The sequence below is a fragment of the Polychytrium aggregatum genome (genome assembly GCF_025602895.1).
Source record: "Polychytrium aggregatum strain JEL109 chromosome Unknown BJ171scaffold_23, whole genome shotgun sequence".
In the NCBI taxonomy this organism is placed as follows: Eukaryota; Fungi; Chytridiomycota; class Chytridiomycetes; order Polychytriales; genus Polychytrium; species Polychytrium aggregatum.
The window spans coordinates 364,871-385,306 of record NW_026516225.1 but is presented as its reverse complement, the minus strand read 5'-3'; the positions used below and the strand labels follow the sequence as shown (position 1 = coordinate 385,306).

The window sequence follows — 20,436 nt, the reverse complement described above, 5'->3', positions numbered from 1 at the left end:
TGACATGCGGGCGGATTGGCGGGAAACGCGGGGCGGACAGCATCACCATCACAGGATACGAATACGCAGGATACGGATGCACAGGATACGAGGCACAGGATACCAATGCACAGGATACGAATGGATAGGGACCAAAATAGGGTGCCCAACGCCGGGTTGGGTGTGCTGTGGAGGGTCGAATACGTGCGCCTCGCTCCCGCATCGTGGTGGCAATGGCAATGGCCATCGGCGCACACGGATATCGAACAGGTGTATTCAAAGCTCTGGCTCTCAAACCCGCAACAAAACATCGATTGCCAACCAAGACAGAAAGCAATCGCACAGCCAATATCATGCAGCCCACAAATCATGCAGCGAGCGCGAGCACGAGCTGCATCTCGCTTGATCGTCTTGCGATGTGGGTTGCTTGTGACATCCCGATCAAGTTCTCATGAAAAATTCATCCGAATCGAACGACACATTCGGATCGCGGTGGCGCTTGGCCCTCTGAGGCGGCCGCTCTGGGTGCGCACCATCTTCTCGGGTGTCCAAGTCCACTATCTCTGTGCTTGGTTCGGCCGGTTGGTACGAGTCAGCGGGCTCTGGGTCATTCCCGGCGACATGCTGTGTATCGACAGTCGGTGAAGAAGGCTCGTGCTCCGGGTTCGTTCGTAAGGCGGGAACTTGGTCGAAGCAGCCCTTAATGATCGGAGCAGCATAGCCTCGGATGACTTGTGAGAGCTCGTTCTCGAGCAGCTGCACGCCTCCACTTCCGGACAGCCGATTTTGCACCATCTGGAGGATGTCGTTCTTGGTCGCAGCGTGTTCCGTGATCTTGGATTTGAGTGCTGTCGACGAGTGCTGACCGACATTGGCCGGCAGTTCATCATAGCAGTCGACCAGATAGATCAGCGCTTGAAATAGAAGCGCATGTCCGTTGCTGAGAACCAACCAAGCCAGCTCTTCACCAGGACGGCACGCCTTGTGGCGAGACAACCGGCATGGCGACAGAGCAAACACTCACCAGAATATCGTCGAGGGTTGCGGTGGCTGAGGCGACCCACTGCTTGCTCTGGGACTCCATCGTTGTGGACCGAGCAGCGAGTTGGTCGATGCTGTCGCACATGTTTGCGATAGAGCCGCATTTGAGCTGCGAGTCCATTCGCTGTCGCAGCCCATGAAGCCTGCTCTTGAGGCGATCATGGGTCTTGTCTGCCTGATCGCATTGACTCAGCTTCTGCCTCAACGTCTGGATATTTTTTTCAATCGACAACTTGAATCGCTGCCGATCGCTGTCGAGCTCCTCTGACAGCTGCTTCATCCTCTTGAAGCGCTCGTCGACCTGATCCTGTATATCCGTATTCCGTCGCTTGAGACCCTGGTGCGCCAAAGATCACGATCGTGCGGACTTTTTGTCAGCTCGAACATCTCCGTCGCTCGACCGAGGCGGGTGCAAATCGCGGCATCTTTGGCATTGCCGGCACGCCACTCATGCAAGTCGTAAATGAGACTTCGAAACACATCATCGAGTCGCGGATGATGCTCACCTCTGTCTTGTCGTGATACTCCAGCAGTCGTGTTTTGGCGGCGTGGAATCCGGTAAGCGTAGTATCCAATCCGTCGGAGATTTCTAAAGCGATGGGCTCATAGCGAGTTTTGGTGCGCTGTGAGGACCCGGACGAAAAGGCGGTCAAGAGAGCGCTCCTGAGACGGGGATCCTTGCGTCGTCGACCCAGACTCCAGACGAGCGGCTCGCCAGCTCCCGGGCCAGATGTGACGACCGGCATGCCGAGCAACCTTGGAAACCTACACTATCCAAGCACGCCACTAGCTGGGCCTTGGCCTCGTCCAGAGCTTGCTTGTAAACGTTTTGGGCGTCCTGGTGCTTCAGCTCCTGTGAGTCCAGCTCGCTCACTATTGTTGACGTTAGCAGATATCGGCAACGATCAGCAGCGAGCTAGCCCAAGGTTGGCTCCGTTCATCGCAGCGGTCTGGTCAAATCTGTATCTGCAGCCGGCGGCGCAACATCCTGAGCTGGAGCGAGAGCCATACCGAGAATACTGCGTGCCTTTGGGTTTGGATGTCTCGAGAAGTCCTTGTGGGCCAGATCCAGCGAGAGCTGGGTGGCCTTTGCATCGATCTTGACGGCCTGCTCCTGCTTGAGGGAGGCGAGGCAGAGAGCCTTTAGCAGGTCGGTTGCCATGGCGGCTTGCAGGGCTGGGCTGGGCTGCCGTCGGGCTGCACGAGAGATCGGTGCTGAGACGGCTGCCGTGTCAAGCGCCGGGGAGCGAGCGGGCCCAAGAGCGGGTCCAAGGGCGGGAGCTGGATGCATGTCCTGCGGCGCCCCCGGCTCGCCCTGGAGCCAGGTTGCCCTGCATCTCCCAGCCCAGACCACCGCCGGCAGCCATGCGATACATCTTTGTGGCAACAACCGTCCTGGTGCTCGGGGCCATGGCCTTCTTTGGATTCGGCCAGTCGGCCTTCGTGCGGCCATATCTCGGGCCGCTGCGGGATGCCTCCGACCGGGTGCTGCATTCTCTGTTCTCGGGCTTGCTGACAGTCTCATTCCACTACATCTGGGAGTATCCTCCGACCGCCAGCACGAAAAAGACCGTCCTGGTGACGGGGGCCGCCATGTTCACCTTCTGCATTGCCAGCGAGGTTTTCCAGGGTCTTTCTCCGGTATGATTTGTGTCCCTGCCGGCTTGCGGCGATGCTGTCCACTTGAGCGGCGGCTCTTGCGCCGATATTCCATCCCCGATCACCGTCGCATCCGATAGAGCACTGTGCTTGATCGTCTTCGTCTCCCGTACGATGATCTATTGCTGGATGTTGGCCTGATCGCCCGTGCTGCCAATTGCATTGACTCCCATGACCACCCGCACATTCGACTCTCCATCAATAGTATCGAAGCTTTGACGGCAAGGATATTGCGGTAAGCGTCCGACAAACGACCGGCCTCGGGAGCTGAGCCGCACATAAGCAAATGCCCCTTCGATCGATCCTGGAACCTCCTCCTCCCGCTGGTGATGCTGACGTCCCCGGGATAGTTCAACCTGTTAGGAGCCGGCATCGGCCTCGTCCTGTGTGTGATCATCGACAAGATCCGAGTTCGCATTCATGCTAGAAACAAGCAACTCCGATGGAGAAACAAGCTGCAGGAGCCAGAAGAGGAGCAGCAGGCCATGATACCGATGCATGAGCTCGAGGACGAGGACGGCCACGAGGGCAGCGACCAGGATCCGCTGCATCCAAACTCATCCGAAGGAGCCGATCGCATCTCGGACGACATCGAGCGACAGCTGGGGCCTGTCCGCTGATGCGATTAGTCTGCACCCAAACACAGCGGGTCGATCGCTCACAGCGCACCCAAGGGAAACTGGGTGCACATGCTTGGTTTTACAATGTCATTTTGAATCTGCAGCATGCTCAGATCGCGAGCTCCCCTCACTTCCGCGCAGTGATCAGTGGACTGCAGTGAGCCAGCGACCATGCGATTGTTTACGATTCTGGCTGGCAACCGAGCGGCTAGGCTGGCCTGGAGAGCACAGTCCTGAATGCATCTGGTCGATCCCCGAGCATCCCCGTTCGTGAGACACGACGGATGGTCACATGATGCGGTGTGCCATCAGCACGTGGCTGGCTGGCTGGCTGGATCCAGCCGGCCGTGCTGCACAGAACGGCGCGCACAGAATGCTTGGCCTCGCTGCGCCCTCGGTGCGCTCTCGCCTCGCCGAGAGCATGCGCAGCGAGGCGATGGTCTGCTTTTCGCTTTTTTTCGTGTCGTTTCGCCTGGCCGGCTTTCCCTCTGTCCTCCTGCGAGTCCTCTGCACGAACACCTCCTCCGCAGCACCGTCGCCATGCCCTTCGCCTTCAGAGAAGTCGGTCTCAGGTATCTACCCTATCCGCGTTATAGTCGGCCTTGCTCCTGCTGCACCCGAACCAGTCGCCCCGCGGCCCAGGTTGCTGCTGCTCTGCAACCGACTGGCCGATCTGTCTGCTGGTCGGCACCCCCAGCCTCGCGCATCATCGCCGTGCTGGCTTGGCTTGGCTGGCTTGGCCTGGTTTGGCTATGAATCGTCCAAATGCGTCTTGGCCAATGCAGATATCGTATGCGGTGTGATGTGTTTGCGGAGTGGGTTTCAGCAGCTAACGCTCGTCCCGGTTTGATCCCTTTGCTCAGCTACCTGCAGTACGTCAGTATTGCCTCGCGCACCCTCCGCTCCGTCCTCAAGGCCGAGCCCAAGGCTGCTGCCATCAAGCGCCAGGACCAGATTGCCAAGTACGCCCAGTGGTCTGCTGGCAAGCAGGGCGAGTCCGTAAGTACCGCTTGGCTCCCACCATCATGACCGAGTACCCCGTCCTGCTCCATCGGCATTCAGTCTCGCTGGATCGGCTTTCTATCGTCGGGCCTGCCTGCCACGCCTCGTCGATGTATCTGTGTTTATCGTCTCAACACCGTGGCATTGACTCTCCGACGCTTCATCTCCCCATCTGCCAACCTCTGGATTCAATCGGATTGCGTTTGGCTGCGCCGCTGCCGCCAACCAGAAATTCGTCCTCCCCGAAGAGATCCCCCGCGTCTAAAGCTCGCTGCCAACACGCTGCAATAGACCCCGTTCACAACCTTTCGTATTCGGTCCGGCCAGCCTCCGTATTGGGCTAGCACCATGCATCGAGTGGGCTTGTGGCGCCGTCTGTAATGTCCCTATGGTGTAATATCAGATGGCGCTCTCGATTTACGACAGACTGAGATCCACAAACAGTCGCTCATGCACAACCGATATCAACCTGTGTGCGCCGTCGATCCGACGCTCGGACATTCCAGACAGCAAGGTCCAGTTGGACTTTCGCATGTGGCTGGCTTCTGTGTCCGCCCATTTGCAGCTGCTCAAAGTCGACTTCTGGAACGAGTCAAAGCACTTTTTGGGAACAACGGAATAGCGGGATCGCGGACTGTGGACCGTGGAATATCATTCTCTTTCCGAATGACCCCGCCAAGGGCCGATCCGCCCAACTGAGGCTGATCCTGGACCGATGCAGACTGCTGGGACTGCCTCAAGCTGCCGGAGCTTTACTATGCCATCCTCCTCTGGTCGCCCAAAGCCAAAGAGAAAGGGGAGGAAATGCACTTTGTATCAAGCGAACAGGATTACCGCAGACCAACAGCCCCGTTGTCCCAGCGAATCTCGCGCCACAGACAGCAGTTTCGTGATGCCAATCCTATTCAACTAGGAGAGCCACCTGTGGGAGGCGACTGTGGCAGACCAGCCGCCATCTCCAATCGAACAACACGCGGGGGACAGTGGCGTGCTTGGCATAGAGTGCGGGCCAGGATGTCTGCCTGGGGTGGCTCATGCCTCGTTGGGCTGGTCTTCGTAGATGCGTTGACCAAGCTCCAGAAAGGCCGGAAATGTGTTGAGGTACATGAGCTCGACGATGGTGCGTTCGGCTGGCACAAAAACGTCGGAAGGAATGTCACCGGCCTCGAACTTTGTCATGATCTCGTTTCGCTGCTCGTGGTTCAGGTTGATCTCGAACTCGGCGCCGCTGATAATAAACTTCCTGTATATCTCCCACATAAGCTCTTGGACCCGCTTCGGCAGCAGCGATATCGACAGCGAGTGAGAGCTGCTCATCATCGTGAACTCCTTGCTGCAAGATACGGACATGAGCGCATTTGTGCTCATCTGGGAAATGACCGACATTGGTCGCGAGGACCTCGCACGGGCGGTGGCAATCTCCCGGGTGAGCCGCTGACAGGCCAGGTAGAACATGGGGTTCTCGAACGACAGGTCTGGAGGCGGCATGGTATGGACAACAGGGTCAACGCCGATGCTGGCGGATCAGATCGAGGGCCCGAAGTCCGTGTGTCTGGGAATGTCGTTCTGAGAGCATTTGTTTGGCCGCAGCACAGGTTTCCTACCATTGACGCACAGCTGCGTGAAGGTGGTCATGAGCTTCTTGTCCTTGAGGACCTTATGGAACGACCGCATGTTGTACTCGAGATTGCCAAGCCTCCGGGCTCTGTAGTCTTGGCGGAAGGCAATCGCCAGCGGCACAACGACCGAACAGCAGTGTTGCGCCGTCAAGGTAACAAGAAACTGCGACCATCCAAGACCATGGGCGGCATCACGATCAGCCAGCCAACCAGCCATTTCCCATGCCGTTCCGATGCTGGTGCAAATGCGATGCTCATCTACTTCGGTCACCAAACTTACCCAAATCATGGACGAGAACTCTTTCCACTCGGACACGCCGCCCGTCATGAACAGGGAGTTGCCAAGGCACCATATCACAAAGATAATGGGATTGATGATCGAAAGCACCACCATCTCGGCTCGGGTTCCGTTAAGGCTGCCCACATCCCGCAGGATGACCAAGGCTATTGGACAGACGATCAACTGCAGCATCCCAACAGCCATCATGGGCGACCATACTGCCAGCGAAGGAATACACGGGCTACAAGCCATCATCGGGAAGATCGAGAGATCCGAAATGTACACCACCTGGACGATAATCATGGAGATCACCACGGCACAGCAGGTGAGTCCGTACCATTGGCGTCCCGACAGCCGTCCAAAGATCGCCAAGACCCGAATTGGTTTCTTGGCTGGGATCAGATCCTGCCGCTCAAATCTGGGTGACTCGGCTGTCTCTGATGTCCGCCGTCCAGAGGTCTCTGACATGGTGAGCTGCACAAAGTTGCTGTGCTGACCCAGGAAGTGTTGTTCGCCGAGTTTGAACTTGTGATACAGCTCGATGAATCGAAAGCATTCTGTCAGGATCGAAGTGGTGAAGAGGACATTGATGGACCAGGCGGTGATGGCGCAGATGAATCGTGTCGACATGATGGTCAGGTAGAGGACTGGACTCGGATGGGTGGGGTTTGTCGCAGGAGAAGGACGAAGGGCAAATGAGTCGAGTCGACCGATATCGGACCACACAGGACGCATCCCATCCAGCCGTCCCTGTTTGTGTGGTGAGTGACTCTGCATATCAACATCAAGTGGGACCACTTGTACCTATCGTTGCGCAGAATCCCAAAGCGGAGCCGGTGAAGGCCAGGACAAATCCATGGTTTCGGATGTTGTAGTGGTTGCGCTTTATAAAGTAGAGCACCAGGCTGATGGAAAGTGTGGCGGCAAGAATAAGAGAGACTGGCGTATCCTGAAGAGCCAGAGTTTCCGTGCTGGAGCCAGGATCTCTGGCAGTGGTTCGGGCAGGCAATTCCCGACCAGCGGCCATCTGGGCAGTCTCCGAGTCACCTTTGGCAGGATGGGAGCGACAGGGACTTACCAACCGAGCCACAGCGGTAGATGTACACCCATGAGTGGAGTGAGTATCTTCACGAGCTCCGGATCGTCGAACCGCACGGGTGCTTCGATCGTGGGATCGATTAGCACGGCGGTGTAGGTCTGGTTGCTGGTGCTCATGAGATTTGACCAGGACGAGCTGGGTGGAGAGATGGATCGAGTATATGTTGGGAGTCCAAAGTCGTGCCGGTTCTCGTCTGAAGTAGTTGGGCTGAAGCCTCTTTGTGTCTGAGTTGGTTCAGATGGGATTCCCGGAGATCCAACTGGAGTATTGTCCCTCCCAGTGGGCACGCTGTTTCCAGACCGGTAACCTGAGGCAAGAGGATGCTGGACTCCAGATCAGCGTTGCGAGACAAAGCGCACGGGCCTCGGAAGGAAGGGCTGAGAGGGGGGCGATCTGGATGCAAACCACCGTCGATCTCGGATGCAATTCTCGACTTTGGGGTGGGTGCTATACGTCACCGCTGCTTTCCGATTGCGTGGGGTGTCCAAGCAGTACTTCATTCCGATCGCGCTATTGTCGCAAGCAGATATGTCGATTCCACTCGTTGGCGTGGGGGGGGGCGAGATCGGTGGAGCGAGACGGGCTGATTGGGAGGAATTGGTGTATGGTTGGCTGAAGGGAGTACAGAGCGCTTTCAGCTTGATCAGAGTGTACTGGCGGCATGGCCATTTACCACACAAGTGGCCGGAATGTTGAGTGACAACACCGGAGCGACCCATCGTCCGGGTCAGCCCAGTCTATGTCAGGCAAGCCAGCGACATCTGCTCCTGCCCGTTGGTGTTGGTGCTGGTGCTGATGCGTGAGGCGAATTGAATTGCAGCGTTCGCACGATTGCAGCTCCCACCAAGCGAGACGAGACACCCTGTGGATACTGCTTTGGACAGAATGCACACCAGATCCGTCCATGGTCCACACATCCAAGCGACTCGTTCGACTATATCGATGCCGAGAAACCACACGCTGCGGGAAGCTGTCCGCAGAATCCATATCATGTCTCGGGACTGTTCACCCCCCCCAACCCAGCAACGCACAACAGTTCCCGTGGAGAAACACCGTCCCATGCAGGCTGAAAGTGGAACGCGCTGCCTTCATGTCCAAGACCACATGAGCCAGCAAACCAGAGGCCTGGCATGTGCCACAACCTGTTTTCACGTGCGCCACCCTCGCCCTATTTTACCCCCCGACATCTGCCTCGACCGCCTCGGCAGCGATCGCCCTGACCTGATCCGCATCCGATCCTGCGCCAGAAGCATGCCTCTTCGCACCAAACTGACCGAGAAGCTCGGCATCGAGCACCCCATCATCCAGGGTGGGATGCAGTGGGTCGGCACGGCCGAAATGGCAAGCGCCGTGTCGAACGCTGGCGGTCTGGTAAGGCCAATGTGTCGCAGCCCAGGGCCTCCATCGAGCGGCGTGGACTGTGTGCAAAGGCAGCCTCGCTCCGTGTATCAATGGAGCTGTGCAGCTGTATCGCCGATCCGGTGTATCCAACGACAGCTCTCGTCCATGTCTCGCTTGCGTGTTCGCTAATCTGGCTGCTGCTCTTCTCGTTGTCGCTCGCGGATTCCGCTCTACTCTGCCAACTTGCCGAACCCAGGGAGTTCTCACGGCATTGACCCAGCCCACGCCCGAGGATCTCCGCAAGGAGATTCAGCGCTGCCGCACCATGACTAGCAAGCCCTTTGGAGTAAACTTGACGATTCTGCCGGCTATCAACCCTCCTCCGTACGAGGTAAGTCTGTTGCCCCCCCCCCACCATAATATCCCGCAGATTCTGAGCTTTGACCGATGTAATCCATGCTCCCTGTCGTCGTTACATGAAGACACATTCGTGGTCGGACATGATAGTATCGCGCGTGGAATCTATCAACAGCGAGGAGATTGCGGCTCTGGTGCACTTGCCATCACGCCGGCTAACACGTCTTTTGCATCTGTCCGGCGCTCTGGTCTGCAGGAGTATGCCAGAGTAATCATTGAGAGCGGAATCAAGGTTGTTGAGGTGAGACTCTGTGCCTGCACTTGCAGCTGCAGCCGCAATCCTCCTTGGCTAAGGACTCAACCTGAGCCCAAATCCTTCGGGACTTTCAGACGGCCGGCAACAACCCGGGCCCGTTTGTCAAGATGTTCAAGCAGGCCGGCATCATCGTCATTCACAAGTGCACGGCGATCCGACACGCTCTGAGCGCCACCAAGATGGGCGTCGATTTCCTCTCGATCGACGGATTTGAGTGTGCTGGCCATCCTGGCGAGGATGATGTTGGCGGCATAGTTCTGCTCGCAAAGGCGGCCAAGACTCTCAAGGTGCCCTATGTTGCCTCGGGCGGCTTTGGCGACGGACGCGGCCTTGCTGCTGCTCTGGCGCTGGGTGCCGAAGGCATCAACATGGGCACCCGCTTCCTGGCGACGAAGGAGGCTCCGGTGCACCAGAACGTCAAAGACCGTCTCGTCGAAGCCAAGGAGACCGACACTGCGCTGATGTTTAGAACGCTGCACAACACTGCCAGGTGGGCACGGGTTTGCAAGCGAAGCCAGAGAAGCGGGCCCTTCGGGTCGTCTATGGGACATGTCCAAAGCCACCCAGATGGAGCTTACTCACCAAAGCTCGATTTCTTACTCAGGGTCTTCAAGAACGCCGTTTCCCAGGAGGTCGTTCGCATCGAGCGGCGACCCGGCGGCGCCACCTTTGATGACGTCAAGGACCTGGTGGCCGGCAAACGTGGCCGGAGCGAAGTGTTCGAAAAGGGCAACACCGAGAACGGCGTGTGGACAGCCGGCCAGGTCGCTGGGTTGATCGATGATATTCCCACTTGCAAAGATCTCCTGACGCGCATGGTGCGTGACGCAGAGCAAATCATCTCGGATCGCCTTTCGAAGATGATCATCAAGCCGGCCAGCAAACTCTAGACGAGAGGACCCGACCGCCAAGTTCGTCAGGAGGACGCATTGCATCCGCGAGGCAAGTCAGGCTCTCGGCTCCATCAGACGGTGTAGTGCCTGGTTAGAAAGTAGGCATACAGACCGAGCTTGCCGCCTGTGGAAATCGAGCTTGGGGACGCCGTAACCGACTCCACTTGCTCCGAGTCTCTGGTCACTGAATACACACACCCCGAGTGCCCAGGGATCGAGCACTTGAACAAGAACGGTCTTGCGACAGGGTCTTTCTCCAGCCAGAAGCGATGAGCGTGATAGCATGCATCCGTGCATGCATGACATCGGCAGCACGTCTCTACATTCCGAATGGGCAGTGCTCGCTGGGAATCTCTAGGCGGATGCCCTGGACATTGCTGGAATTGAAGCGGTGGGCCTCTCGGGGCTGGTTGCATTGGCGAGGACGTCAGGCGCGGCAAAGATGAATGAGTCCGACCCCCATGCCCGCTTCGCTTCGTTCCTCATCTGCTTCCCCCCCCTCAACGCTCGATCCGCCCTCTCGCACCATGAACTCGTCGCGCCCGGCCCCGGCCACCCAGATTCACTACATACGCATCTCCAAGGCACTCGCCCTGCGAGCGACTCTGATTGTAGAGAAGAGTGGCCCCGAGTGGTTTGACGCGGCTCAGCTACAGGTTAGAGGCCAATCCGCCCGCCCATCCATCCGCCCATCCGCCCAGCCATGGCTTCCTCCCGGACAAACTGTATCGATCGACTCCCGCTGTTCTCCAGAATCCCGGCCCTCCTTGGCTCTGCATCGCAGGACCTTTGCCACAGCTAATCCCGGCGATTCCATCCGATCCCGACTGCGGGGCTCCTATGGTACCATCATGTCCCCTCGATGATCTTGCGATCGTTTTCCCTGCCCTTTTGGTCCTCCTCGCCCATAATACCCGACGGGATACGGAGCCAGAAGGTGATCCTTGCCATCCGCAACTTGCTTCCGAGCCTGATTGAATCCAACTCCAGCTCTAAGGACAACATGGAGCTGTTCCAGGGCGGTATGTCATCTGGGAATGCGGCTTCGCTGCCGGAGCAGGGATATCGGTCAAAGGCACTGCGAATGATTCTGCACAGTTATGTTCCGATCACTCTGGCCACCGACACTCGCTGTGTATCTCGCTTTCCCTCGAGGGGCCTCCCGCCGTAACAACCGTTGTTCACGAGCCAACTTTGCACCCGCAGACTCGTTCGAGATGAAGCATTATCTGAGCCCAGTCGACATCCGGCACTCGGTCATGGTCAAGGTAGACCGCGGCGCTGGGTCCGACTGAGCCGATGCATCATTTGTCGTTGCCGTGGCTCTGCCTACATCGGAATCGCTTGCTCTCGTCTCTGGATCTGCGGGATGGGGCTCACCACTTCCCTCAACGATTCCTCCTCAGGATCCGCAAACCAACACCTACACCGGACTCACCATTTACAAATGCGAACTAGTGGCTCATCTCTCGCCCCTCAGCCTGGCTGAAGCGTCGTGACGGTGTCTGACGCCTCGCTCGTCGTAGATCATCGAGCCGGTCGATCGAAAGTGGTGTGGCTTTGGTCGCTGGCTACGATCGGCTCGCTCAAATCCATCCGAACAAACAAGGCAGGAGCGATGCAGGCACAACGCTTTGCACTCGCATAGCTGTGGAACCACACCCTGTATCAAGGATGCAGTGGCCGTTGATGGGCAGAGGCGACTGCCCGCAACATCCCAAAGGAGACGGACCCTATCTTGGAATACACAGTTCATTGGCTTCATGTGTGTAGGCAGCCGCAAGAGAAGGAATAAAGCAAGCAAGCAAGGGAGATACTGAAAAAGAGGCCTCCATACGGCCTCATCGTATCCACGAGTCCGAGAATGAAGGCAAATGACAAGCGATGATACAGCACAGGGGATGCTGGGCAGCAAAGCGTTGCCGCCTCTATGCGTCGACATCCATACCGCCCTCGTCGCCGTCGCCATCCTCCATTTCCTCGCCCTCCTCCTCATCTGGCTCCTCGTCCTCTTCGTCCTCGACGGTGGCAAACTCTTTGCGGGGCTTTGTTGATGCCTGCGAGGAGTGGCGATCGGGCCGGCGAACAGCAAGTCAGAACACAACGTCGATGTAGTGGGCGATCTGCGATGGCGGCTCGAAATATGCTTATGCGAAGCCACGGTTGCTTGGCGATCTTCAGCGACCGTGAGACTTGCTCGAAATATGAGCAGCGTCGATAGCGGGCGCTGAGCCTGGGTACTCACCGGGATGTTGACTTGGCCGCGGAAAGCACTTCGCACGCCGGCGTTGTCGGTAAGGTTCCAAACCACGACTTTGCCCTTGGCACCGCTCACGGCCAGGACCATGGCCGAGTCGACGCTGAAGTTGGCGGCAAATACCTTGCCAACACCGACATCGCGCGAGCAGATGCAGCTGGGCTTGTTGTCCTTGATGTTCCACAACTTGACGGTCTTGTCAGTCGAGCCAGTGACCAGGAGGCCGTCGACGATCCGAGAGACGTCCAAAGCGCTGACGGCGCCGTCGTGGGCGTGAACAGTGAAGAGCGAGTCCTTGGGCGAGCGTGCATCGTAGCATTTGACGATGCCGTCCTCGGTCGAGACCTGCGCAAGTCAACCACAGCGGAGTCGATCCGGCAGTGCCATCGGAGGGACGATACTGTCAGTAGATCGCCAGGTAATGGTGCCATCGGCTTGGTCGATTCGGTTCGTCGACAGGTCGCACCACGCTTGTCCTGCGGCAATGGCAGCAAGTGAGCAGGGCTGTTCCTGAGCGGCTCGCTATCCAGACACTTACAAAGAACCGCTCCGGGTGGAACGGGTCCCATTTCAAACACTCGACGTCGGCAGTAAGCTTGAATTCGGAGATGACCTGTGGCGACCGCGAGTCGAAGCAGCACACCCGCTTATCGTATCCGCCCGTAGCCAGGACAGTAGCCTCGACTGGGTTCCAGACCACAGACTGGACCTTGTTTTTGTGGTGGTCGTAGCTCTTGACGGCCCGCTCAGGCGAGTTCATATCCCACAGCTTGACAGTGTGATCGGCCGAGCCCGAGCAGATTAGATTGCGGTGATGGGGATTCCAGGAAAGAGACATGACGGCGTCGACGTGGCGCTCTGGGTTGGGTTTGCGCGACCTTTTGGCTTTCTTGTCCTGATGCTTCTGCGATCCGAGGATGATCTCGGGATACATGGTGTCGACAACGTCAAGGTTCCAGATCTCGATCTCGGGGTCAAAGGTGCCGACGGCAACGTAGTTGCCTTTGATCAATCAGACAACGGTCGTGTAAATGCGAGATCAGGGAAACGGAGGCCGCAAGGCCGGAGCAAATGCAGAACAATGGCAGAGCAAGTGCAGGGCAAGTGCAGAGCAAGTGCAGGGCAAGTGCAGAGCAAGTGCAGAGCAAAAATTATCACAGCGATGTTGGAGCGACCGGCTGAACCAGCCCACGATCAAGCCCAAGAGGCACATGCGGAATCATACCGGCGCCCTCTCTGTCCTTGTTTCGTCCAATGTGAAAGTCGAGCCATTCGATGCACAGCGGGAACGACGGAAGCATGATGTCGTGGTGAACGTAGAGGTTGTCCTCCTCTTCCTCGAAGAGATAGATCTCGAGATGCGAGATTTCATCCTCTGTCTTGGCCGCAATGAGCAGATTGTCGGTCGGCAGGACCTGCATCTCTGCGCGCTCCTCCTCTTCCTCATCGTCTTCCTTCATTTGGATATAGGGGTCCTCCTCGTTTGAGGCATAGTACGTCAGCCCGCGGATGTTGCCAAAGAGGGGAATGTCTGCACAGCAAAGGATGGATGCCGATGCATCCGCAGTAGAATCGGAAGCTGCATCAGAGCATGCGTTGGATCGACACACGCATCACCGGCCCCATGGAGAAGGCCGAGCATGATCCTGTCTTCAAAAGTAGCCAATGCGGGCACGTTCAGCGCGGACACACACCTTTGCGGGCCCTCTCCTCCTCGTCATCCCGGTCATAGTCGTCCAGGTTGTACTTGGCCAGCGGGTCCTCGCCTTCCTTGTCTTCGACGACGAGGTCCTCGCCCTCCTCGTCATCATCGCCGTCGTCGTCCTGATTAATCTTATCAGCCACCTCGTTTTGGTCGTCGCTCTCGGCAGCCTCGTCCTCGGCGATGGCCCTCTTGGCAGCGGCTTCGGCGGCCTGAAGCTCCTCCTTTGCGGCAGCGACCTGGATGCCAATGTCGCCGGCGATGCGATCGAACTCTTGGTCAGAGAGATTATACTTTTCGGGGAATTCCTTGGCGGCGCCCTTGCGGATCCATGCTAGCGAAGAGATCATGGCGGCTGCGACGGAGGTGGAGGACGGAGACGGACGGCGGTGCGTTGGTGGTGCGTTGGTGGTGGACCCGGCCCTGGGAAACTTGACCCGACCGAGCAAGCAATCTGCGGGAGGCGCTGGACAAAAAATCGCGGACTTTCAAATGAAGTGGCGGCGAAATGAAATGCGCAGCACAAGGCGGATCGAGTGCATGTGGCTGGCTGGATCGAGTGAGCGAGCGTGTCGATGGCGCAATCCCACGGGGCTGTCACCGTGGCTGTCACCGTGGCTGTGCTCGCTTTCCGAAAGTCCTTCGCGTTGATCCAGCCTTGAGCCAAACATCCCCCACCACCACGACAATCGCGACGAAGGTGTGTTTGTGTCTCGGACTGGCGATGCCGTACGGCGTACTGGATGGGACATCGTTTCTCTCGAACGAACCACGTCGTCGCCATATATCAGCAAATATTATGCCATACCCGTCGATGGAGTCAGCCAAGGCCGATCCGAGTCATTCAGATGATCGATCAGCAACACTTATCCCGCGCGATCCACAAGGCATCCGCGTGCTGAGATGTCCTGTTTCAATGTGGGCACGCAAAAACGGCTTTTTTCTGTCTCCTGACGGACGTGCCGGGCTGGAATGGCAGAGCCGACAGGGCGTGATCTCGCTGGATTGCATCGACAGCGAGACCGCCTCTGGTCCGTGTGTTCTGGCTGGGTGCAGCCACAAGAGCGATTATCGCAGAGAGCGGCTCGTCTGCCGCAAAGGCCGGTCGATTGCGCATTCGTCGTCTGCAGAATTGCCGGGACCCCTTCTGCGCGGCTTGCCCAAACCCGATTTCGGGAACGCCGCCGATCCTCGATCAGCGCCAGCGGCCTGCGAGGGCTGCCCATGCCCCATCCTCCGTCGCCGACCGTGGGTATCGCTCCGGTCGTGGTCCGCAGCGCCCCGGTGCTGTCTCAGCGTCGCCCTCTTTCGCACCCTGTCGGCTTGGCCAGCAGTCACCCGCCCGCCCAGCGGTTGACAAATCATTTCAATTGTTCCCTGCCCTCCGCGATTGCACCGGCCTTGCTTCGGCATCTCGCGCTCCCGCCTCGCTCGGCCTCGCTTGCTCTCGCATTTTTCTGGCTCCGGCCATCGGTCGATCCCCGCCCCATCCGATCCCTTCATCCGGCTGCCTTCTGTCTTGCCCAGCCCCAACTACTTAGTAATCGCATCGGTCCTGCCCGCCGCCTTTTCTCCACCGGCCGACAGACATCCATACCTCTGCCTGGTCCCTGCTCTTCCTGCCATCCCGACTGCCATAAGCGTGTATGTTGCTGCTTTGTCGCTGCTCCGGCTTCGTTGCTCCAGCTTCGTCGGTGCATAGCCCATTCGCCAAAACTCTCGTCGTTCCTGGCTCTGCGTCCGCGCCGACTCTGCCATAGTCTCATCCTCTTCTCCCTGCCGTTGTCCTTGTCGGTGCTGCTCATCTCGCCCAGTTCAATATCATGGGTCTGCTGTCTCTGGGAACTCCTCTGCCTTGGTCCGAGGCCAAGAACCACGCCGATCATGTCCGCAAACACGGCATTATTCAGTTCCTCAACATCTGGAACCGCCTGAAAACGAGAAGAAAGGACCATCTCTACTGGGGTGACGAGGTAGGATCCGCCTGCATTCTACGAATCGTCCGTCGGCGCTGCGTACGCATCCGAAGGCATGTGCAATTGCGATTCGAGACGAAGCAGCCCTCGTCGGCAAGTCGGTGGCCTGCGTGGGCACTGGTGCTTGGAGATGAACGTTGGCAGCCATCCAGGAGCGTCCGATGCCGATCGATCGCCCGTACTGAGTCGGTGCTGCACATCCAGATCGAGTACGTCGTCGTCTCAAAGGACGACGCCGCTCGCAAGGTCCGTCTCTCGCTCAAGGCCCACGATGCACTCGTCGAGTTGCAGAAAATCGAGTCTGAGGCCCAGGCCAAGGGGTAGTGTATCGTTTGTCGATGTCTCTGACTTTGAGAGCTGGACTGGAGGCGGCAGTGTGCCGATCCTCACTCGGACGATGAGGGCTCTCCGACGATCGAGCAGGCCCCGCGTCGATGCCAAAACACTGCGATCTTGTGGTCGATCTGGTGCTGTTCCGGTTCTTGCTCCGATTTCTGTTCGGGAGCGCTCCCTTACCCGCCATCCTGCTTCAACCTGTCCTTCTGCAGCGAGCCCTTTGACAGCTCTTGGAAACCCGAGTACGCCGTCTACATGCTCGAAGGTGTGCAGCATCGCATCGCATCGCATCACACCACATTCCAGCGAGATTGCATCACATCGCATTGCAGCAAGATTGCATCACATCACGTTGAACCCCCCCCGTCGCATTGCATGGTGGGATTGCGATGGACCCGAGAGGGATCCTGCCCTGGGGCTGCTCGACTCACATGCACCTCTCTTGGTTCGCCAGCCACCCCCGGCGCTCCCTATGGCTCGACGATCAAGGACCTCACGACCGTCGAGCCCAACATGCGCAGAAGGTAAGTCCCGCGGCGGCTGTTTTCCACACGCGCAACCTCGATCGGGATCGCAGGCAGAGGACAGTGGCACACCCCGCATGACAGCGGCAGTCTTAACCACGGCTGTCAGGCCCAGCCAGCCATCCGCCCGTTTGCGATTGCGCGATCTAAGCAGTCTTTCCGTCTGTCTTTCTGGCCTGTCCCTTCAGGAGAGCCTTGGCCCAGTCGTACCTTCGCCCGAACGAAACTGTCCTGACGCTGACTTCGTATCCGCATCTGGGCACCAACGACTTTTTGGACCCTCCTGCGGATCCGGCCCCGGCCGCGGGTGCAAGCCGCAGTTTGTTCATCCCCGATATTGCCATCAACCCACATGCGCGCTTTCCGTAAGTATCTCTGACTCCCTCCCCCAAAGATGTCCTTTCCCTGCTCTTCCAAGCATCGTCTGTGCCCCGCTCTTATTGCTTCGGATACGGACACCGCCACGGACGATGATGCTCATGTCGCCATCTACACCATCTCGGCTCGTATCTGCTGTTGCGGCCACGGTCGGCGGGCATCATGACCCAGTACCCTGACCAAGAACATTCGAACCCGACGTGGCTCCAAGGTCTGCATCAACATGCCGATCTACGTCGACACCAACACCCCTCGTCCCTTTGTGGAGCCCACTCCAAAGTGCGTTGCTGCTCTGGGTTCCGAACAGTTGGCTGATCTGGCCAAGGAGTCCACTTCGCACACCACCACGCCTCCCAAAGGCAGCGCATCGGGAGATAGTGCCGCCCTCCCTGGCGTGATCCCCGATGCCCTGCCAGATCACATCTACATGGACTGCATGTGCTTTGGCATGGGCTGTTGTTGCCTGCAGGTCACCTTCCAGGCATGTTCGGTCGAGGAGGCCCGCCGCCTCTACGACCACCTGGCTGTCGTTAGTCCCATCATGGTAGGTTGCCGTATTATCAGTGCGTTCTTATTCGCGATCGCCCAAACTCGTTGTTTTAACCCTGTCTCCTCTCTGCTCTGGATGGGTTGTGTTGCACCGGACTGCGATCCGTCGAATGTCTCGCTCGATTAGCTCGCACTCTCGGCTGCTGCCCCCATCTTCAGGGGATACCTTGCCGATGTCGATTGTCGATGGGACGTTATTTCGGCCAGCGTGGACGACCGAACCAAAGAGGAGCGTGGCGAGGAAGTAAGTGCCGATCACCACAGCAAAGCTGTGTGCGATGATGCACGGATCCGCCGAAGCATCTCCACGGCCGGCTACATACGTTTGTTGACGGCGCCGTCCCCTCTTCATTCCTAGCCGCTGAACTCTTCGCGATTCCGGATACCAAAGTCCCGCTACGACTCGATCAATCTCTACCTGTCGCCCGGACCCAACTACAGTGGCGGCTGCACCAAGCCCCACCGAACCTCTGCCAGTGGCACCGACAGCCACGATGATTTCCACTCGCCGGTGGATACCAGCGTCCCGATCCGCGCCAACTTTTACAAGGACAAATACAACGACCTGAACATTCCTTTCGATAAAGAAATCCACAAGACCTTGCAGGACGGAGGTACGACGCTCGGTGCCGGCGATGGCCAGCGGCGTGGCTGCGCACAGACACGCCGATCTTGTGGGATTGAGTGGAGCTGAGCGACCGTGTTGTTGCACCGTGGCATGGACAAGTCCGGATGGATTCTATAGCGTAGGGTTCTAATGCACTCTGTTGACCTTGTTCCCGTAGGGGTTGATGAGCTCCTTGCCAGACACTACGCCCATCTCTTTATCCGCGATCCCCTCGTCATATTTGAGGAGCTCCTGGAGCAAGATGATCAGAAAAGCTCTGATCACTTTGAGGTGGGACTGCCGCGACGCAAATGCACGAGTTGTGCTCTTCTCCTGAACCGACTCTGGCTGCGCCGCCGATATGGCCTAACAGTCGACTCGTCCTGTGACGGTGGAATTGTCCCTTGCAGAACATCCAAAGCACCAACTGGCAGACAATGCGGTTCAAGCCTCCTCCTCCCGGAAGTCCGATCGGATGGCGCGTCGAGTTCCGCAGCATGGAAATCCAGCTGACGGACTTTGAGAACGCCGCCTTCTCCGTCTTTGTCGTGCTCTTGACTCGGGCGATCCTGAGCTACGATCTCAACTTTTACATCCCCCTAAGCCAGGTGAGAGCTCCACCCTCGTCAGTGCATGCTTTGATTCGGCCACGATCCACATGTGACTGCCCCACCGTCGCCGTTTGCACGTGTGAGTGGTATGGCTGGACCGGTAACGGGCCACCCAGACTGATTGTTTACGTATTAATGTGCTCCAGGTTGACGAAAACATGAAGAAGGCGCACTCGCGCGCTGCTGTGACTGAGCAAAAGTTCTGGTTCCGCAAGAATATCTTTGGTGGGGGTGAGTGCTTGTCGCATTTGCCGTAATTGCCATGTTTGCTGCGTCGGTCATGTTGGCTCCATGCCATTCTTTGCTCTTGGCTTGGCAGTTATAGCTCGAGTCATGGCTCTGCTTATGGACTGTGTCCGTTGATCATCCTTATTGGATATCAGGATACGTTCTCACTGTCTCCATTTGACATATCGCCGTTTCCACCAGATCGCCCGTCTTCGGTCGCCGGCCTGGGCGAAGCTACCACCTCAGAGAACGACCCCGACGAAGCCCAGCTGCTCACCATTAACGAGATTATCAACGGAAACGTAAGACACGCACAGGGCGGAGAAGATGTGCAATCCGCCGACGGTGATTTTGGCGTGGGCGCTGTGGCCGCACACCTCCCCTGGGCGCCATCTTGGGTGACTTACAGTCTTTGTCGTTATTTCAGGATTTCTTCCCGGGCCTCGTCCCCTTGATCGAGTCGTATCTGTCCTCCGTCAACCTCGACTACGCCACGCATTCGCAGCTGTCGTCGTATCTGACGCTCATCTCCCGCAAGGCTAGCGGCGAGCTCATGACTGCGGCGGGCTACATCCGCAAGTTTGTGCATGAGCACCCGGGTTACAAGCATGACTCTGTCGTTTCTGACCAGATCATCTGGGACTTGGTCCAGAAGCTCGAGACCATGACCGAGAACGGTGGCCGCGGGGTGCCTGGTCTCACCGCCTGAATACAGCCGCCTCCCGCCTCCAAAATGGACCTGGCACTTCCGTGCGGATCCAGACACGCGGATGTGAGGACGAAATGGGCCGAGACTGCAGCCGGCTTCCCCATCACATCATGTCGTCGATGGCAAGTTTGTCTTGGATAACACCATCATCAATACACGAGATCGACTGCCATGATGAGATTTTACCGCGTGTGGCTCGGCGGATGGCAGCGCTCTTCGATGCGCCGTCGAGATCGAGGGCGGGCGAGAGCCACGAGCACTTGCATCTGTGTGAATGGACGGCGGCCTGGTGCCCAAGCCAGGAAAGGCCCAAGCTCTGGCTCGATCCGCGTCGCCGGCTCGAATGCATCCCC

General features: G+C 57.9%; 7 protein-coding genes across 7 annotated transcripts; 4 read left to right on the top strand and 3 right to left on the bottom strand.

The window, feature by feature from the left end:
• Positions 1-231: 231 nt before the first annotated feature.
• BJ171DRAFT_509262 (uncharacterized protein) lies at positions 232-2,341 on the bottom strand. The gene is made up of 5 exons (XM_053111368.1): positions 2,032-2,341; positions 1,790-1,893; positions 1,527-1,643; positions 1,004-1,357; positions 232-840 (listed from the first exon to the last, which is right to left on the bottom strand). The coding sequence occupies exons 1-5, from the start codon at positions 2,309-2,311 to the stop codon at positions 421-423; spliced, it is 1,275 nt and encodes a 424-aa protein (XP_052965758.1). The 5' UTR covers positions 2,312-2,341; the 3' UTR covers positions 232-420.
• Positions 2,299-3,418, top strand: BJ171DRAFT_138678 (uncharacterized protein). The gene is made up of 3 exons (XM_053105698.1): positions 2,299-2,661; positions 2,885-2,914; positions 3,030-3,418. The coding sequence occupies exons 1-3, from the start codon at positions 2,386-2,388 to the stop codon at positions 3,297-3,299; spliced, it is 576 nt and encodes a 191-aa protein (XP_052965757.1). The 5' UTR covers positions 2,299-2,385; the 3' UTR covers positions 3,300-3,418.
• Positions 3,419-3,839: 421 nt separating this feature from the next.
• On the top strand, positions 3,840-4,566 carry BJ171DRAFT_582822 (mitochondrial ATP synthase epsilon chain-domain-containing protein; the record flags this gene model as incomplete). Its single annotated transcript, XM_053114218.1, has 3 exons — positions 3,840-3,871; positions 4,163-4,298; positions 4,531-4,566. 3 exons carry the CDS (start codon positions 3,840-3,842, stop codon positions 4,564-4,566), a joined length of 204 nt encoding a protein of 67 aa, XP_052965756.1.
• Positions 4,567-4,899: 333 nt separating this feature from the next.
• BJ171DRAFT_599906 (uncharacterized protein) lies at positions 4,900-7,415 on the bottom strand (the record flags this gene model as incomplete). The annotated part of the gene is made up of 6 exons (XM_053114965.1): positions 4,900-5,776; positions 5,906-6,083; positions 6,201-6,364; positions 6,446-6,847; positions 7,005-7,105; positions 7,279-7,415. The coding sequence occupies 6 exons, from the start codon at positions 7,413-7,415 to the stop codon at positions 5,334-5,336; spliced, it is 1,425 nt and encodes a 474-aa protein (XP_052965755.1). The 3' UTR covers positions 4,900-5,333.
• Positions 7,416-8,513: 1,098 nt separating this feature from the next.
• BJ171DRAFT_509258 (uncharacterized protein) lies at positions 8,514-10,537 on the top strand. The gene is made up of 5 exons (XM_053111367.1): positions 8,514-8,670; positions 8,897-9,031; positions 9,254-9,298; positions 9,388-9,803; positions 9,918-10,537. The coding sequence occupies exons 1-5, from the start codon at positions 8,551-8,553 to the stop codon at positions 10,201-10,203; spliced, it is 1,002 nt and encodes a 333-aa protein (XP_052965754.1). The 5' UTR covers positions 8,514-8,550; the 3' UTR covers positions 10,204-10,537.
• A 1,504-nt stretch (positions 10,538-12,041) lies between these two features.
• Positions 12,042-14,609, bottom strand: BJ171DRAFT_443233 (WD40-repeat-containing domain protein). The gene is made up of 5 exons (XM_053108111.1): positions 14,158-14,609; positions 13,689-13,994; positions 13,002-13,465; positions 12,452-12,808; positions 12,042-12,263 (listed from the first exon to the last, which is right to left on the bottom strand). Exons 1-5 carry the CDS (start codon positions 14,513-14,515, stop codon positions 12,135-12,137), a joined length of 1,614 nt encoding a protein of 537 aa, XP_052965753.1. The 5' UTR covers positions 14,516-14,609; the 3' UTR covers positions 12,042-12,134.
• Positions 14,610-15,528: 919 nt separating this feature from the next.
• BJ171DRAFT_443231 (glutamate-cysteine ligase-domain-containing protein) lies at positions 15,529-20,255 on the top strand. The gene is made up of 14 exons (XM_053108110.1): positions 15,529-15,809; positions 15,980-16,138; positions 16,346-16,461; positions 16,690-16,742; positions 16,932-17,001; positions 17,190-17,366; positions 17,551-17,923; positions 18,056-18,172; positions 18,287-18,542; positions 18,714-18,826; positions 18,946-19,143; positions 19,293-19,377; positions 19,576-19,676; positions 19,802-20,255. The coding sequence occupies exons 2-14, from the start codon at positions 15,989-15,991 to the stop codon at positions 20,081-20,083; spliced, it is 2,091 nt and encodes a 696-aa protein (XP_052965752.1). The 5' UTR covers positions 15,529-15,809; positions 15,980-15,988; the 3' UTR covers positions 20,084-20,255.
• The last annotated feature ends 181 nt before the right edge of the window (positions 20,256-20,436 follow it).